Source organism: Arvicola amphibius, chromosome 9 (genome assembly GCF_903992535.2).
Source record: "Arvicola amphibius chromosome 9, mArvAmp1.2, whole genome shotgun sequence".
Classification (NCBI taxonomy): domain Eukaryota; kingdom Metazoa; phylum Chordata; class Mammalia; order Rodentia; family Cricetidae; genus Arvicola; species Arvicola amphibius.
In genome coordinates, this window is record NC_052055.2 from 91,479,005 (window position 1) to 91,498,774 (window position 19,770).

General features: G+C 51.3%; 1 protein-coding gene across 1 annotated transcript in view; it reads left to right on the forward strand.

Moving 5' to 3' along the window:
* Hs6st1 (heparan sulfate 6-O-sulfotransferase 1) overlaps positions 1–17,420 on the forward strand; it is a 43,850-nt gene extending 26,430 nt beyond the window's left edge. Inside the window, exon 2 of the mRNA XM_038342109.1 lies at positions 14,584–17,420. Coding sequence (XP_038198037.1) covers positions 14,584–15,292 — 709 coding nt within the window. The 3' untranslated portion in view covers positions 15,293–17,420. The remainder of the gene's footprint in view (positions 1–14,583) is intronic.
* Positions 17,421–19,770: the final 2,350 nt, after the last annotated feature.

A 19,770-nucleotide genomic window follows, 5' to 3' on the forward strand; every position in this document is an offset into this window, starting at 1 on the left:
CGGTGGCCTCCTTTTGAGAAGACTGTTTGTGGGGGCTCTAAGAAAACTACTGGTAGGGTGTTGCTTAGCATTGTGGGAAAGAGCCAGCCACCATCTTTAAGTTTAGCAAGGTGAGCCTGGAGGGTGGACCCCACCCCCCCCAAAAGTAAAGACACAAAGTAGCCTTCCAGCTTTGAACATAGTATCTATGGTACACTTGTGAATTAGAGGACACCTTTCTGTTAGATTTTATGCATTGCTGTGTTTCTTTGGTTATAAAAAAGATTTGAAAACTATGAGAAAAGCAAAGAAAAATCTATCCAGGACACTAGACAAAGGCCCCAGCGTAAGCTGTACCCTCACGGCTGCCTTGTAGTCTCTAGGTGCAGCGTGTCATTGACTCTGGCTTGTAGGCCCTGTGCACTTCCAGTCCTGGCAGGGATGGTTTCCATCAAGGTAGGGCATGCTGCACGGTGGTTTTTTGTGCTTATGACTGTGTGTAGCATACGTGCCTGGCACATATAGCCAGAGGTGAGTGCTGCCTGGTTAGTAACAGAAGCAGGTAGAGACTGGCTATGGGTGGGTGCCTCAGCCCATCCAAGCATACGTACTGCACACATTGGCAGAGCCCAGCGATACCCTCCTTACAGGCCTCTCTTTCTCCTCTCTGGACTGGTACTCACGGTGGGTAGAAGCCAGTTACAGGCAGTGAGGATGTGAAGAAGGCTGGAGTTCTGACCACCTGCCCCCACAGGAGCCAGGAGACTGGAAGAGTTGAGTTGCCTTTTCTTCCCCTGATCCTCAGATCTGGAGCAGGTCTCAGGCTGAGTGAGCAGGTCCATGCCACCTCCTCCCTGCACGAACCCAGCAGAGGAGCAGTGTTCTGTCCCCTTCTCTTGACCCCAGAGTGGGAGTGCATTCATGTGTTCAGGCAGAATTGACGTCTTGCCTGCCTAGCATTAAAAGCCAGAAACAAGTACCAGGGAGGTGGGCGTGAAATATGAATGAGTTACAACAGGCAACTCCTTCTCCCCTCCTCCCTGGCATGCGGCCCCAGGCAGCCTCTCCTCTCACTGGAGAAGCCCACTCCCTGGAGCCCTGCCCAGATGACTCAGATGGGTGCCAAGACAGAAGACTCCAAGTAGATCGCTGCTTAGGACGTCTGCAGAAAAATCCTGCAGCCAGACTGGCAGGGCACAGTGAGAACCCCAAATCCAGTCGCTTGTCCCCTCTTCTCTAGAGAGCTGATAGCTTACAGGCCTGGTTCAGTGGGCTGTGCTGCTTGAAGGCATTGATAGGGCCTTCTCCTACAGCCCCTCCCTGGGTGGGGCTTACCCAGAGCCTCCCCTGAGTCCCTACTAGCCATACTGACCCAGCCTCCTTAAAACCATCCTGGGTCTAGTATCCTAGCCCCGCCCAGTTCCCTAGCTTGCCCAGTAGTTGCTGTGGGTGTCATCACGCAGAGCTGGCACTGGAACAGGTAACTAGGAAATATATCATGGAGAAGGGGCCTCACCTGTGCCTTGGCTTGTTCAGTCAGCACACAAGCTGTGCCAGAGGCAACCCTGAGCTCTCTGGGCCTTGTCTGGGCTTCTGCATGGCTCTAGGAACTTTGAAATAGCTTGAACTTCTCCCAGGGTAGGCCACTACTTCTGGTAAATTACCTGCCTTATCCTAGAGAGAAGAGGGACTTTGGGGACCCTCATGCTGCCCCTCAGATACCTGCATAATAGTTCAGTTTCTCTGTGGGTGCAGCTCTTTGGCAGGAAAGCCTCTTGGTGAAGCAGCCAACCTCATTTATAAAATGAGCAAAGATTTTTTTACACTCCCACTGAGCCACTAGGTGTTGCCAGCAGGAGGGCGACCGTCAAGATCCCACAGCTAACCAAGGAGCACTGCACTTTCTCAGTGGTTTTTTTTTTTAATAGTTTGATAATTTTGAAACAAGAATGAGAGATTCCATTTTGCTCACGACAGGGTCCCTCTTCCTTCATGCATCCAGGAGACAGACACTCTGTGAATCCCATGAAGTAGGAGAGAGATCAACAAACCAGAGCTGAGAGGGTAGTGCTCTCTAAGGCAGGGTGAAGCCTCATGCCCCTGGACTCAGCCACACCTGTGCTTTACAGGGTAGACTTAGCTAGCTGGCCAGTGAGCTTCGATAGCTCGGCTGTCTCCACCTCCCAGCTTTTTCCGTGGGTTCTGGGGATTGAACTCATCCCCCACTCCCACCCCCATCCCAGTATAGTGCTCTTTAATAGATGCCATTCCATCAAGTCTTCGTGGGCTTAGAAGTATGTATCTTCTATCAGCCTGTTTAACAAATGTAAGTGCTGAGAACTGGGGACTAAGTGTCCCATTTCGTCCTCTCCCCCCCACACACACCCAAGCCATGTAGGAGGACAGCTAGCCAAACGAGGTCCTTCCCAGTTTAGCCCTGGGACCTCTTGTTCTGCTGCCCACTCACCAGGCCAGAAGTACGGGGGATTGGGGCAGGGTGAAGATAAACAGTCTTGAGTGTTAGAGCAGGAATGAATGCGTGCACCCCCATACCCCCCAGTTCGCCCTACAGAGAGAGGCCAGCCAGTGCCCATTAGGACAGGGCGACTGCCGTGGGCAGGATTTGTTCTTTTCCTTGCTGCTGCAACAAAATACTTGACAAAAACTATCTGTGGCCTCCAACAAGGCCACACCTCCTAATAGCGCCATTCCCTTTGGGATTATAGAAACTAATTACATTCAAACTGCCACACACTGGCAGAGAAATAGACTTGGCAGGCCAGCTAGCTTCATATCAGAGAATAAGATTAAAGCAGCTTCAGGAAGGAGGTTACTTTGGTTCCGTTGCATCCAGTATGGCAAGAAGGACAAGTGGCAGGAACACAAGGCGGGCAGCTGGTCACATTGCAGCTGCAGAGAGATAAGTGCTGGTGTTTATCTCCCGTCCTCCTTTCATTTAGTCTGGCCCTGCAGCCCCCAAGATGCCTCTGCCTCCATTTAGGGCAAGTCTTCTCACCTCAGCCCAATCTAGGTGATGCCTCACAGTCACGCCAGCAACCTATCTCTTTGGTGACTCTGCAACCCACCAAGCTGACTTTCTTCAGCATCATATCTGAGGTGGATATGTGAGGCAGGTTGATGTGGAGGGGCTCTGCTAGTTTACAGGTCTGCAGTGTCTGCTTACACAGTCCCTCAGCCTGGTAGCCACTCTCCACAGGCTGACTGACCCTCCCCTACATCCTTCCTAAACACACACACACACACACACAAACCAGAAGGAAAAAAACCTACCCATGCTTACCTGGACATCCTTTTCTTCTGACAACTTCCGCCAGCCAGGGTCTGACCTCTGGTCAGGACAGGCAGCACACTGGGTGCTAAGGCAGCATTGTCCTCTACCCAGCCAACCACCCAGAAGCCTACCTGGTAAGCAGCTTGGTTATGATTCCAGCTGAGGGGAGGACTCAGCACAGAGGTGCTTGGCACAGGAGAAGGCAGACCTTATGTGCTGTGGTCTGTACCAGCCACGGTCTTGTTGGGCCCCACTGGGTCTGCAGACAAGGGCAGGCTGGAGAAGTCACCTCAGGTCTGCCTTGGTCTTCCTGCCCTCTACACCGTGGTCAAGGGCAATGGGATGGACACTCATCAAATAAACAGGCCAAGGGCTACAATAAAGAGGGATGGAGCCCCAGATAACTTTGGGTCATATTACCTGGCTCCAGGAAACAGGGTTAGTCTCACCCCGGAACCTGTCATAAGTTCACAGCAAAACTTCCAAGATCACAGCTTCCTGCAAGTAAATTAAAGGAGAGAGAGCTGGAGATGGCTCAGTGCGTAAAATCTTACCACATAAGCATGACGTCCTGAGTCTTAGTCCCCACAAAAGCCAGACGTGTAGTGTGAACATCTGTGATCCTGGCATTCTGTCTTAGACTTCCTATTGCTGTCAAGAGACACATGACCATGGTGGGAAGCATGGTGGCATGCTGGAGGAGTAGCCCAGAGTCCTCCGTCCTGCAGGCAGCAGAAAGTCAACTGAGACACTGGGTGGTATCCTGAGCATAGGAAACCTCAAAGCCCACCCCACAATGACACACTTTGTCCAACAAGACCACACCCACTTCAACAAAGCCACACCTCCTAATAGTGCCTCTCCATTTGGGATTATGGAGGCACTTACATTCAAACTGCCACATGCTCTGGCAGAGAAATAGAGACGGCAGACCAGCTTGCTTGACATACATATCAGAGAATGATAAGAAAGACAAAATTAAAGGCAAGAACCTATACCTGAGGTTGTCCTCTGACCCCCACGTATGTGTTATGGCATGCATACATGGGCACACTCATGTATACACACACGAAAGAGAGAGAAGCATAGAAAACTAGTTCCCTCGAAAGGCATTGCACTGACCCCAGCCTCGGCAGACTGCCTGCCTAGGTAGGACCTTTGACAGACTACCCCCACCATGCTGCATGGTAGCCATGCAGTGCCTACCTCACACATCTGTGTGTGAAGACAGTGTGCGCCCAGTTCAGATGAGCATCCTCGGCCGTCTTGAGCCTGTATCCTCAGGAGAGGGGCCCAGGTGCTGAGGCTGCCGAGTGGACTGCCGGAGCAAGCAGTGGGTACTCTGTCGGTGTATGTCTTGGGGCATGCTGTGTCTCCTGGAGACCAGAGATGGGTTTGCTGATGCAAATGATCTAAGGCCCCGAGCAGAGCAGGAGCCCACTTAGCCAGAGCAGCAGTGGCCAGAAGGGCTGTACTTAAATTTGCTGGACTGAGAGAAGGGTCTAGCCTTGCCGTCTATTTACATCCTGGCTATAACCCATGAAAGTCACAGCCTCTCAGGACTCTGAGTTAAAGGCACTGGCATATCCAGGCCTTAAAAAGAAGAGGAGAGCGCAGTGCACAGGCTGGGTGAGCACCTGTGGTATGCAAGGCAGATGGCAGAGACCTAGTGCCAAGTGTGACTGGGACAGATGGGTAGCCCTGGAGATGGAGGTTGAGTATCAGTGTTGGTGGCCCTGGGCACAGGGCCCAAAGCATGCCAGAGCCATGGACCCCTGAATCCTCCGAACACCCAGCTGCAGGCATAGCCATAGAAATCTGGAAGGAGGCCCAGGACAAGCAGTGTGCCTCTTGGCAGTGAGGCCAAGGTTGAGCAGGAAGGCTGGCTGTGGACCTGGCTGAGAGAGACGAGTGGGCTCAAAATGAGGTTGCAAGGCTGTCTTGGGGGTGGGGATGGGGCAGATCCCTGCCTGTGTCCAGCTTGATTCAGGCCTGATTTTCTGTAAGTAAGGAGCCTCCCTGGCCTGCCTATTATCAGCCTAGAAAGTGAAGTTCTTGCCCACAGAATCTGGTTTTGCCCTTTCTGTATGTAAGTTTCCTGCAGCCCTAGGAGGAGTGTCTGCAGTAGAGCTTGCCTCTGAGTGAGCCCGGGGAGCAGCCTAGGGATCCCAAGACTTTATCAAGAAGGACCCAGGCCTCGTTGGCACAGACATTATCCCCTGCACCCCAGCATAGACCCAGCTTGCTGGCTGATCACAGGAGTAAAGCCCAGGAGGCCCCATTGGCAGTACAGTACTGGGGGTGTGAATATAGCCCCTGAAAGCCACTACTTCACTCTAAAGGCCTGGGCCAGAGGACAGGGGACTTGTGCTTCTGAGCTTATTAGAGCAAAGCTTCCAGCAGTATCGTTGCACAATAACCCTTGGGCCACCAGAGCCCATATCTGGGGATGTCTATGGCCGCTCTGTCACTGTAGGAACTGCCCAGTGGAGATGCAGAGGCATAGTGCTGCTGAGCCTAAGGGTCAGGGCCTCTCCCCTCCAGGCCCAAGCTGTTAGGGTGCCAATGGCAGGCCTGCAGTTGCCCATGCTGCCAGCAGATGCCAGTGTAGCTGACAGCCTTGATCACGGTCACCAAAAGGTACCAGGACATTATTAGCTTTGCCCCATCACTGTGTAAGAGGAAACTGGGAGGACCATGTCCCCATTTTACAGGCTATTATGAAAACCTAGCTATTATTTTAAACCCAGGGCATGACTCCAAGCCTTCAGTTTTCAGATCCTGGGCAGGGCACCTTCTGGGCCCACTTTTATATATATACACACACACACACACACACATATATATATACACACATATATAGGTTTTCATATACACACACATATATAAAATCAGGAGTTCCCCTCTCTATGTTTGAAATGCCCCTGGACATCGAAATTCTTGGGCTGGGGCCTTTGTGTTCAGACACCTGCCTGCCTTCCTGAGCAGTGGCTGCTGCGTTCTGGGATGACTCAGGCCTCTGCCCTGGATTTGTGGTCCCTGCCTGGCAGCTAGACGGGAAGGGGCAGGACAGTGTCAGTGAGTGGGGTTCATAGCAGCCCTTTCCCCCATCCTCCCCACTCTATCTGCCTTTCCTGGGACACAGGGCACTGGGAGGGTCAACACTACCCCCCTGTGTCCATGTCTCCCAAATACCTAGCATCTTCTCTTCCTAGCAGAGAAGCCATTAGGACTCCTCCTAAGCTTGGACTCTACAGTGAGAAGGATGTGTGATGGGGGTTAGGGGGACCTGTCCAAGAATCCACACATGGCCAAAAGTGACTAGGGCGTATGCCCTGGCTCCTAAGACAGTGCCAATTTCTCTTTAATGTCTCTCACCTGGGGTGCTGCATTTTCCCTGAAAAGCTGACGTAAACGTGGCCCTCTCTGGCTTACAGCTAACGGACCTTAGCAGAACTGACCTGTGATGTATTTGTTTGTTGCTTGGAGTTGAGTTACAAGCACTGCCACCTGGGCTGTGATGTGGACAGCTGTCAGCAAGTTGTCCAGTCGCTCATTCCAAGCGGATACATTTACCTGGCCTTCTGGGTCACTAACTAATTATGTGATTATTGCTGCAACCCTGATACCCCAGGCCCTGTAGCCCAGCATCCAGCTTACCCTCACATTGTATAAGGTCCTCAGTGTGTCGGCCCTGAGGAAACACACCAGGTTCATAGACCCAAACAGGGTAAAAGTTTATGTCCTTCCCTTTAAAAAGATACAGACCCAGGCTGGCACAGTAAGAGTACAGCTGTGGGAACACCAGAGACCCAGGCTCTTCCTCTGCCTGTCTAGAGTGAAGCTTATGCTTAGGGTCCAGGGTGCCTGCAGACACTTGGAGTCACAGCTACACTCCAGCCAGCAGGAAGAAAAGAAGACAAGGAAGAGTGTTTCTGGGGACATCCTGATGGCCAGGCTTAGTCACATAGCCATACTTAGTTGCAGATCACCTCCCGAGCTGCTTCCCTCCACAGTTGCTGTCATCTTGAGCATCCACACAAGCGAAGCTCCCTAGATCTACATTGCCTTTTTTGCTATTTATGAGAATTCAGCTTAGGCTGGGGCTGTTGAAGTGTCCATGTGATTTATGTTGGACTAGCCACTCACATCCCTGGGTATTCCTTTCCCATTTCTCCAGCTGGCTGCATCAGCAGATTGCATAGGTCACCAAAGAGGCCCATCTAGGGCTCAGCTGCCCTCATCCTCGCCCAAGATAGGATTCCATTCTGTGTTCCCCACAAGCTGGTAGCTGTGGGCACTATCTGCTCTGGGTGTCCCAAGGGCAAAGTGGGTTCAAGAGAGGCATCGGTAGAACAACCTTCCTAGGAAGGCTATGAGCAGGGTCTGCCTGCTCCTGTGTCTGCACCTGACCCCTGATGTCATGAGCCCTGGGCCTGAACCAAGGTATTTTTAGAAGCAGACTCAGTGACTCAACAGAAATCACCCCTGCTTATCTTTAGGTATTAGCAGAGGGGTGGCCTTAGACCAGCATTTTCTGTGCTGCATTTGGAGAGAAAAACATACATACCCCTCCCCAGCTGCTAACAGCAGCTCAGACGATGGGCTTGGGGGGGGGGTCCCACATGTACCAAGTAGGGCTAGTTGGCCCTGCATACAGGGTAAGAGGCAAGCCCCTGGGAACCTGTTTGCTTGCTAGGCACCCTCTTTTGCCTCCATGAAGCGTCGTCTCCTCTGGGCCATCCACTTGATCCTTTACCCCCTCAGCCTGAAGCTGTGCCCTCAGGGAGGGGAGGCAACACAGTCTTACATTCTCAAGAAGCCTTGCCCACAGCCCACTGTGCTCCTGGAAAAAGGAGAACGCAGCCAAACCCACATGGCCTCTGCCCCATGGTGGGACTTGAAGCCAAAATCACACTTCATTTTTCTAAAGTCCTAGCAGGAACCCAGGAGCAAGGGCACACAAAGCCATTGTGGGGTAGGAAGCAGCTGGCACCTGGGGAACCAGTGGCAGGACGCTAGCCAAGATACTTTGTGTCAGGGACTCCCCAACTTTGGCAACCTCCACAGTGTTCTCCTGGTCAGGGACCTAGGGCAAGGTCTGCTTGTCTCTCACAAAGAGGCACTGTCCAGCTCTTTGACGCCCCATGAGCCTGGGGTGGTGACAGTAGTCAGAACAGGTCTGGGGAAGGAGACCCTACGCTTGAGTGTCCCGAGTATGTGGGACCTTCTGAACTTGAGTCAGGGATCTTAAAAGTTATTAATCATTAATCTATGTGTATATATGTGTGTGCCTCTGTGAGCTATGTACACCACATGCAGGCAGGAGCCTCCAGAGGCCGGAAGAGGGAGTCAGATCCCCTGGAACTGAAGTTTCAGTGGTTCTGAACTACCCTGTGGGTGCTGCGAACCGAACCCAGGATCAACTGCTGAGAGAGGGAGGGAGAGAGATTTTCTCGTGTTCGTATGTGTATGGGTACACATGTATACTGCATGTAGAAGCCAGAAAGCTCAGGTATGACTCCTAAAGTGTTGTCCACCTTGGGTTTAGACAGGGGTACGGGGTCTCTCACTGCAGTGGAACTCACCAAGCAGACTAGACTGGCTGTCCATCACACCTCAGAGGTTCACCTGTTTCTGTGTCCCTGGCTCTGGGCCCCAGCCTTTTTAACATAACATACATGTTGGGAAGTGTGTGCAGGCACGCCACAGTGGACCATTTGCGAGAGTCGGTTCTCTCTTTCCACCATGTGGGTTCTGGGGATCAAGCCCAGGAGGTCAGATTTGGCAGAAGTGTGTTTACTCACTGAGTCCGCATGGCAGGCTTTCTATATGATTTCTAGGGATCACACTGTATGCCAAGCAGTTTTCTGACCAGCCCAAGCTGTGTTCTCACAAAGGGCAAAAGAAGGCAGACCTTGCAATGCCGTTTCTCTCTGAGGCCTTTTGCGCCCCAACACCTCATCCCAGGCAACAGGGATCCTGCGATTGTGACATTGACTCAGCTATTTATTTACAGGTTGAGGATCTTCTATCCAAATGCCTGGGATATAAATTTTGTGGGAGGATTTTTTCTGACTTTATTAATAAAATAATAACATGAATAAAGTATGTTGGCCATGGGTCCGAAGGGCAAACATTACCCTCTGTGTACATGTAATACAGAGGTAATTGAATGCTGTATTTTTAACATTGAGTCGGATGTGTGGTGTCATGTCAATACTGTTTCAGATTTTGAAGCATGGCGGGTTTTCAGATTTGGGATGTTCAGTCTCTAATGCATAATGACAAACAACACAGAAATATAAAAAAAAACCGGGAACAGGGGAGGGGCGGAAAACATCTAAGAGCTAGAGAATGGAGCGGAGCAATGTGAGACACCCTCTTCTGAACGTGGCCTGGCCCTTGCACCATGAACTCAGCTCAAGCCTGCACTCACCAACATTCCAGCGTAGGTGGGAGGGCCATGAAGCCCACCCTGCCATGATGAACCTATTTTTGAAGGGGGTCATATTCCTCACGGTGTAGCCACTGGTTGGTGGGCCGCACCCATGCTCATGCAAACCACCCGATTAAACTAACTGTGCTTGTGCTTAGTAGGTCTCAGAAAAATGCATGGAAACAGTGGGAGGAAGTGGGAAGAAGAAATTCAGGGATTAGAAAGGAGTGAAGATGGCAAAATGTGTTACATACATGATGAAATTGTCAAAGGATAATTGTTTTTAAGAAGCCAGTGAGGTGTCGCACACCTTTAATTCTAGCACTGCAGAGAATGTGGGGCTTAAGGCCAACCAGGACTGTATAGTAGCATCTATCTTGGTATGGTTGCTTGTCTGTGATCTAAGCATTTAGGAGGCTAGGATGGGAGGACCACCACGAATCTGAAGCCACCCAGAAGCTACAGAGTGAGACCCTGTTTCAAAAAATAAAATAAATTGGGAGGGAGAAAGGAAAAAAGAAGAGTGTAATTATCAGGCTTACCAGGTTGTACTGACCTGTAAAGTTACCTAAGTTTGAAAAGTTTTATAATAAAATACTAGGGAAAAATTCCTTTCCTGATCTCACTAAGACCCCATTGACTAGGCTTTGCAGAGTTCAAGGCCATCCTTAGCTCTTTAGGGAGTTGAGTTCAGTCGGGGCTTGGACTACCTTATCTGTAGATAAGAGACGCAGAATTATACTAACCAGAGGAGTTACAGGATAGGAGGGAGGGCAGTCTATTGAGGGAGGAGCTTGTGACTACTGGACTGGTTAGGTTAGTAGTTCTGGGATTTATATGTAAATAAGGCCTGCAGTCTCCGCATTGAAATCTGAGTCAAGATTTCAGTATTCATTCAGAAATGTAAAAATAGTGGGTTTTCCCGAAGCTGTTACCCAGTTTACTCCCCCTTTCTCCGGTTTCTTGCAGCCTCATCTACCTCTTGTAAGTAGATTTAGGATACGTTGGGGCTGGTGTTCCTCGTGGTTGTCAACAGATGACTTTGCTCTGGCAAGGTCGGTCCCCTGACTCTGAGACCAATCATTTATAAATATTGTGAGAGTCACCTGAACTAATTTGGGGTCAGATCCTGGTTTGCTCTGTCCCCTCAGGGCTAACAGGGAAAGTGTCATGTAACTGAGTCTGGCTTTGAATGATCCCCTTTGGGTTACTTTTAAGATTAAGGCAAAGAGAAACTTGTTTGTTTTGTGTGAGTGTGAAACTTGTTTGTGTGTATATGCTTGCTTGTGTGCACAAGCCTCAAGTTGGCATCAGGGATCTTCATCTGTTAAGACAGTCTCAGTTGAACCCAGAGCTCACAAATTAGCTGATTTAGCTAGCCAGCCTACCTGGGGGATCTCCTGCACCCATCTCTCAAGTGCTGGGTAATGAATGGGTGGCCTGGCTTATGACTTTTCTTAGTGGATTTTGGTGATCCAAAGTCCTCACACTTGCATGGCAAGAAATTTATCTACTGAGCCACATCTCCAGCCTCTGGGAACTTTTTATCATGTTCTTTGACCAGGCCTGCTTGGAAAATATGTTCACTTTCTCTCCTGATTTCTCCTGGTGTCCACTGATTTTTAGTGGGGTAGCTGGGTCCAGAGCAGGGGCCCAGCCCTAAAGGCCTCCTGTGGTTTTGCATGCTCACCAGTTCCAGTAGACTGGGCTCACCAGCATCCCACCCCCACCCCAGTGATCTTCCTCTCAGGCTTCCCAGCACAGGCACATGCTGCTACAACCAGTTTTATATCAGTGCCTTCGGATCTGATCTCAGGGCCTCATATTTGTGCCTGCAAGCCATCTCCCCTTGTGTTTGTGTGTGTCTGTGTGCCAGAGGACACATGTAGAACAACTTTACCCACCAAGACATCTTGCCAGCCCTCACCTGTAATTTTTACTTTAAGAGGCTCCAACAGACAGTTGCCTTCCTTGCCCTGATGGCACATGATTGGGAGACCCACCAAACCAGTCTCCACAAAATTAAAAAATAAAAATGTATGTCTCAAAGATTAACCCAGCCATGATTAGATACTTAAGTGAGCCAGGCATGATGGTGCACAGCATTAACCCCAGCATTTGGTAGAGTCTCTGAGTCTCCGAAGCGAGTTCCAGACCAGCCAGGCCACTTGATAAGATTCTGTCTAAGTGGTAATGCCAGGGCCGGTAGTGAACTGCAGTCTAAAGGACCGGAATTGTTATCCCTAGGCGAGAGTCCTGAGGCTTGCCTTCCCTGTGAGTTTTATCTTCCTGGCTGAGCCTCTCACTTCTGTCTGATCCCTGCCTACCACACTCACGGTGTGTGCAGGTCTCCAGGTGTTCTTAGCTGTGTGGGTACCCAGGTGTTCTCAGCTACGTGGGTGCACATGGAGGCCAGAGTCGGACACCAGAATGTCTTCCTCTGGGACACTCCAGCTCACATTTTGAGATAGGACCTCTCACGGAACTAGTCATCCCCTCAGCTAGACCCCTCCCGAGCCCTGTCTCTCTCCCGTCCCCTGTAACCCAAGTGCTGGGGTTATAGATGTATGCTGCCAAGCTTGGCTTCTTAGTGTAGGTGCTAGGGACCCAAGCTTGAATCCTCGTGATTGCACAGCAAGCGATGGGCTCTCTGAGTGCCTCCCAGCCCTCCTACTTTGTCTACAAACTAGGAAGATACTCTGGTCTGGCCTTGCCTTGGCCTCTGATCTTCAGGCTCTCCTGAAGTTGAAACTACAGGTCCACAGTCCTCTAAGATGCCCTGCCCTGTTTGAGAGTACTGCCGGAGGCTCAGGGACTGCTGCCTTTGTGTAGCTGGTCCTACCTCCCCAGGCTAGAGAACTCTGTACTAGCTAGCTAGAGACCCAGCCTTGGTCAGAGGTATTGCATGGTCTATACAGAGATAGATAGCGATTGTTATAATCATATCTAAATGTCCATTTGAGGGCCGTCTCTCTCACGGTTTTTCTAGAGGTGATTTTGCTGATTGCGTTTGGCTGAAGCTGAGATGTGCTGTCTACGCAGTTGTGGGTGGTGGTCACTGTGCAAGGGAGAAGATGCTACTTCCAGAAAAGAGGAAGTGGCAAGCAGGTTCACACAAGCAGAAGTCAGCAGGGTGGGTTTAGCGCTGTTGTCTCAGATCAGGCGGGGTTCTTCTTCTGTGTTCTTATTCTGGTGTCCCTTTATTTCCTAAGTAAGCTTGTCAGTCATACTAACATTAAAGCTTGCCATTTCCCTCATCCCCTTCAATCCCACCAGCCCTCACCCCCACCAGATCCCAGGTGGAACCAGAAAGCTGGCACCGTGGGGACTAAAGGAAGTGAGATGAGAGTCCAGTCCTGGGCCACCCCCAGCTCCCTACCCCTTGGCCGGGGTTGGCCACCCCTCTGGTTGGTGTGGTACTGAACACACTTTGCAATAATGGTTCCACCCAGCATGGTGTGGGTGGGGCTACAAGGGAAGAAAGGAGACCTCACAGTCTCCTTGCCCCTCAACCCTCCCACTCCCACCCCATGGCCCTAGGCTGTGTTAGCTGCATAGAATGACCTAGACTAGTGGGAAGAGACCAACTTTCCCAGAAGTAGAAGAAGAAAGCGGAACAGGGTCTGGAGATATCAATTGCAACACTTAACTGCAGAGGTGTTGTTCCCAGAGGACTCCAGGACACATTATCGCTGCCAGTTACTGCCTGGGGGCCTGGCCGTGGCTCAGGCTTGCAGCCATAGGTATAGGAAGGCCTCCTACTGAGTGACTACCATGTGTCCCGTCCTGCTGACTACCATGAGCCCTAGACTTGTCCCTGTGTAGAGTATATATCCAGGGATGTGCCCTCAAGGTCAGTGTGCCATGGGCACCTTATAGGGTAGGACAATGGTTTACACTGTGCTCACAAGAGCACAAGTCAAGTGGTCAGCCACCCTGAGAGAGCACAGTTTGTGGGGGAGTCCCAGAGAACAGAGCTCCTTCTGTGTACACCCCTAAGGCTCTCTATGTGACAAAGCCACCCATCGTCCAGATGCTGGACTCAGCAGGACATGTGGTTTCCTTCAAGGGAGCAAGTGAGGGGTGTGTGTGTGTGTTGGAGGCCAGATATAAGAGACAGTTTGTGAGCCACCTGATGTGGGTGCTGGGAACTGAATTCAAGTCCTCTGGAAGAGGAGTAAATGCTCATAACCACTGAGCCATCTCTCTAGCCCATCCCCCCCCCTTTTGGGGGGTTTCAAGGCAGGTTTCTCTGTGTAACAACTCTGGAGGTCCTGGAACGCTCTCTGTTTTCTGACTGGCTTCGAACTCCTGTTTTCTTTTTAAACAGAGGTTGTGTTTATGTGTGGGTGTCCACTGATGCCAGAGTTACAGATAGCTGTGAGTCAGGACAGGGGTGTTGGGAACTGACCAGGTCCTCTGCAAGAACAGCAAGAACTTTTTAACCACTGAGCCTGGGAGCCTTCCAGGGCACAGGAAATTGGAGGATCAGGAGCTATTGTGGGGGCTTCCTCTACACTCTACAGATAGTAAGGGGCCAGCTCTCTTTAGTCAGAATTATCGCTCCTATAACTTTCAGGGTGTAGGTTGGCACCTGTGGGGGACTGGAGCAAGAGGGATCTGAAGCCAGGCACTACAGGGCATCATTCTGTGGTCCCGCTTAGAAGGTGCGCTCTTGGCAAGTTCGTTCCCTCATACCTAGGCTTTTCTACTCAGGAATGAATGGTAGGGCTGAGAGCTTGTGCTGTGACTAGAATCAGTGGGCGTTGCTTGCCCAAAGGTCCATGCTGAAGAGCCACAGTGGCTGCAACAGGCAGAGCTCTATCCCCTCTTCCTCCCAGAGTACTGATCTCTTCCCCCGTTCTCATTGTAGGAAGTTTTATTACATCACCCTGCTGCGAGACCCAGTATCGCGCTACCTGAGTGAGTGGCGACATGTACAGCGCGGAGCCACGTGGAAGACCTCACTGCACATGTGTGACGGGCGCACACCAACCCCAGAGGAGCTGCCTCCTTGCTACGAGGGCACAGACTGGTCAGGCTGCACGCTGCAGGAGTTCATGGATTGCCCCTACAACCTGGCCAACAACCGGCAGGTGCGCATGCTGGCCGACCTCAGCCTGGTGGGCTGCTACAACCTGTCCTTCATCCCCGAGAGCAAGCGAGCCCAGCTGCTGCTGGAAAGTGCCAAGAAGAACCTGCGCGGAATGGCCTTCTTCGGCCTCACGGAGTTCCAGCGCAAGACGCAGTACCTTTTTGAGCGGACGTTCAACCTCAAGTTCATCCGGCCCTTCATGCAGTACAACAGCACGCGGGCGGGCGGTGTGGAGGTGGATGAGGACACTATCCGGCACATCGAGGAGCTCAACGACCTGGACATGCAGCTGTATGACTATGCCAAGGACCTCTTCCAGCAGCGTTACCAGTACAAGAGACAGCTGGAGCGCAGGGAGCAGCGCCTGCGCAATCGCGAGGAACGCCTCCTGCATCGCTCCAAGGAGGCGCTGCCGCGGGAGGACACAGAAGAGCCAGGCCGCGTGCCCACTGAGGACTACATGAGCCATATCATCGAGAAGTGGTAGTGGGGGCAGGGGCAGAGAGTGATGGGCAAGATTTAACGGGGAAAGAAATGGGGCCGACAGTTCTCGCTGTTTGGTGGAGAGGGAAGCGTGCTAGTAGTATACCCTAGACCTTGACGGGCAGGGTAGGACCTCTGAGGCAGGTGGCCTCCCTGCTCTCCCAGCCCCCGTGTCACACTTAAAACTGATTTTGAGAAAAGACTGTCGAGGGGACATGTCTGTTCAGCCGAGAGTCCCACGCCTACTCCGCACGCACTGGCCCCACTGACCCAGCCCCTCTAGGAACGTATGACTAATAGTTCATCTGAAGCTCCTTGGCCTCAAGTGGTGGGGAGCCTCTTCCTTGAGAACCCAAGCGTATCTCTGAGGTGTCAGTCCTCAGACCTGGAATCTCCCCTTCTTACCCATCAAGGCTGCTGTCATGGTCGGGGTCGGCCCCAGCTGTTGCAGAGAAGACTCAAGTCTGGCACCTGGCCCCTGCCCTGTCTGGGCCGTGATCAAAAGTCACAGTCCATGCTGGCTTTGAGGGAGCCAGGCTCAGGCAGAAAAGGGACATCAAGAGTCCCCCCCCACACACACAAATCCCTATGCTTTCTGATCCACTGCCCCCAGCCCTATCACTGGGACACGTATACAAGGGCTCCTGTGCCACTGTTCCCACCGTGCCAGCAAGTCTTCAGTTCCATGCATTAAAGCATCCGTTGGCTGGGTGGGATACAGGGCCACGCCAGCCTGAGCTGATACTGGATGACCAGGATGGGGACTTTCCCTTTCTCGGCTAAGGGTCGAAGGAGCAGCTCTGAATGGTCCTTCCTGGGGCCTGTATACATAACCCTCCCCACCTGGCTCTCCCTGCACCTTTCTACCAGGCTATTTCCAGCAACCCCGTGGGCCAGCCAGTGGCCCTACTAGAAGCCATGTTGCATATCTGTTTTTCAGAACTTGACTAGTGCCGTGTCCCTTGTGTGTTCTAGGAGGCCCTGGGAGGCCCACCATTAAGTGGAGGGGTCATGGCTTTTATAGTCCGTATGCATGTAGACAGGGGTTGCGAGCTGACATTGAGGCAGGACAGGGGGCCTACTCCCTGTGTCCGTCTCACTCAGCGCTCAGGCCAAGAAGGGGTGGTTCAGCACAGGCAAAAGAGTATGGGCCATATGTAGTCTAGCAATATTTCAGATGTCGGCAGGTATAGCTGCTGCCCAGAGCAATGGCTTAATCTTCACATGTGTGTGGAATAGAGCCTACACTCAGACATCAGGCTTGGAGTCCACAGGCAGGATAAGTTCTGTTGGGTGCTGTCCAGCCCAGTCCAAGGCCTGCTCATGGTGAATGATCACACCAAGGAGGTGAGGTAGCAAGATGAGTTTGGAGATCAAGGCCACTAGAGCAAATGAGAGGAGTGTGGGGCATATTTGGGGAACCCTAACGTCTTTCACAGGTCACGTTGGTTACTGCCAGCTTCTGTCAGGAAGTACCCCAGCTCCGCATGGCCCCTCTTCACAACTTCCTGTGTACATGGCTCAAATATAGGATCTGTTCTATACATATTGGAATATGTTTTAACTTAACGCCCTGCCATCCCGACTCACACGGAAGCACGGGTCAATTCTCTCTCTCTGCTGCATTTGAAAACTAGTCCCTCCCATCTCAGGCCAGCGCCAGGCTGAGGAAGCCTCAGTCCCTCGACTGTCCACCCTGCCTAAGGCTCAGGCCACCAGCTTTGGGGCTCAGCTTCCTGGTACTCACAGCATCTCAGAACAGGGTGCTTGCCTGTCCCTCCAGCTCCAAGGACTCTGCCTATCCAGGGACATCCCCTGGGGCTGAGAGGCCATGCACATGCAGCAAGCCGAGGCACCCTGCAGCCCAACACCCCCCTCCTGGAGTGGGAAGCGGGGACCACGGAACTGTCCAGGTGTCACGTCTGAACTGGAACTGTTTGACTTGAACCCGGGAGCTTTAAAGCTTTATTTATTTATAGCTTCTTATTAAAAAAATAAAATCGTTGGGAAGGAATCTCTCGGTTATTCATAAAGAGCAATGGATTGATGGAAAAGCAACTGGTTGTCTTCTAATTGTCTTTGTCTAGGTGGAGAATGAACACTAGCAGATGAAATAAACCCTAAAAAGGTCACTTTGTGCTGTGCTCTGTGCTGACCCCTCCCCAGGCGAGGCAGCTGCCTGCGTCATAGGAGTTTAGCATGCTGCTGCATGGGTGCAGGTGGCCTGGTACAAAGTGAGGTGCTGGGTAAGTAGACACACACTCTAAGCACAAAGGGTAGAAACAGTCATTTATTGCAGCATGTGGACAGGTGACACCAGGTGAAAGGGGGGCTGTCACCAACAGCGGCGTCAATGCCATCTGCCACGGCTTCCTCTGCTCAGCTTTAACTTGGAAATTTTTCAAATGGCAAAGGGAAAGATGGCTCTAAGGATGTGGCTCATTGGCAGAGTGTTTGGCATGCGGGGGAAACCTAGGTTTGATTCCCAGCGCTCAGGAGGTGGAGGCAGGAGAATGAGTTCAAGGTCATCCTTGGTGACAGTAAGTTGTGTAAAGACCTGTCTCAGTGAACCTAAGCTTCCTCTTCATTATAAGAAACTACAAATGAATGGAAAAGATTCCGGGGGCTGGAGAGAGAACTCAGTGGTGGAGAGCACTGGCTGTTCTTTCAAAGGACCCGGGTTCAATTCCCAGCACCCACATAGAAACTCACAACTGTCTGTAATTCTAGTTCCAGGGGGATCTGACACCCTCACACAGACATACATACAGGCAAACCATCAATGTACATTAAAAGAAATTCTTTAAAGATTTCATGTTGAAAGAGCAAGAACTGTTCTTAAAGACCATCAGCTCCATGTGAGTTCCTTACCTGTTGCCAGTAACTTACAAAGGACAAAGGTTTGCCAGGCATGGTGACATGTGTCAGTAATCCCAGCAGAAAGAAAAGGGATCACTTTCACTTCTGGCTAGCAGATTTGATCCACAGTAGAGGGATCAAATGCTTGTGGTGGCCTTGTTGGCAGAGCCCTTTCTGCCTGAGACAGGTGAGCCAAGCCTGAGGCAGTCCCATAGTCTACCTGGTATCCCAGCCCTCAGGACATACAGGCAGGAAGGTCACTGGTTCTAAGCCAGTCTGAGCTGCATAGTGAAACCCTGGCTAAAACAACATGGAAGTCTGGGAAAGTAGTTCAGTTGCTAAAGCACTTGCCTTGCAATTGGAAGGATCTGAGTTTAATGTGCAGAACCTACATTCAGACCAACAAAAGCCAGACGTGGTGGCATACTTAACACCCCGGTGCTGAGGAGATAGACACAGCCAGCCAGCCTAGCCTACGTGGTAAGTTCCAGTCCACTGAGAGACCCTGACTCAAAACAACAAGGTGGATGGCAGCTGAGGAATGGCAGCTGGGATTATCTTCTGGGCTCCCCATCCGCACGTGCGCATGCACACAGACCACACGCACATGCTCGCGCACAGGTGCAGACAAAATGAAAGAAGCACGTGCATATGTGTCCTCTAATAAAGCCATAGGACTTCATGGGATCACTCTCATGATCTCTAATCCTAATCACTTCCAAAGTGGGCCCACCTCTGAACACCAAAGTCAGAGGGAGTCCCCACCTTCTTCCTACTTCCCACTGTGGATTAATCCATACATGGAGCCTTAGGGGACACCCCAATTATATCAAAGCCACAGCAAACCCAAAGATTTCAGTGAGGTAATATTTTATCACACTGTTGGTTCAGTGCTCCCTCTTCCATTTTCTACACACGCACACTTCCTGAGCTATCTAAAAGTAGGTTGTGGTCATCAAACCCCTCAACCCCTAAACACTTGCACATACATCTACTGAAATGTCATTCTGCTATTATATTCAATCCACCTGCTGTGTCCCCATGCATAACCCATATGCAGGATTGTTATCTACTATATCCTTGTCCCATAAATGTCTTCAGACCCAAACATTACTTCTGCACCTCTCGTGTGTGGGTTAACTAGAGCCCACACACTCTCTGGTTCCCATCATACTATTGATACTGTGTGTGTGTGGATGAGGGTACAGGAATGCCACTGTGCACATGTGAAGATCGGGAAAACCCCGGGTGTTAGTTCTCGCTTTTCAACTTGTTTGACATGGGGACTTTCCGTTGGTTTTCTCTCTGCCTAAACCAGCAAACTTTGGGGGTTCTCCTGTCTCGGCTACCCATGTCCTCTTAGAAGTGCTGGGGTTACAGTGTCCAGTCTCTACTTGGATTCTGGGAATATGAACTCGGGTCCTCACGATCACATGGCAAACACTTAGGCACTGAGCCATCTCCCGGCCCCACCATGGATGCTATTGGCTAATATGAACCACTAACCCCTTCAAAGTTGCACAACCCATCCCCTACCCCCAACCAGTTATTTAACCTTCTTGAACCTAATAGCAGACAGGAGACTGATGCTGCTGAGCATTGGTTCTGGCCTGGGACCTAGGG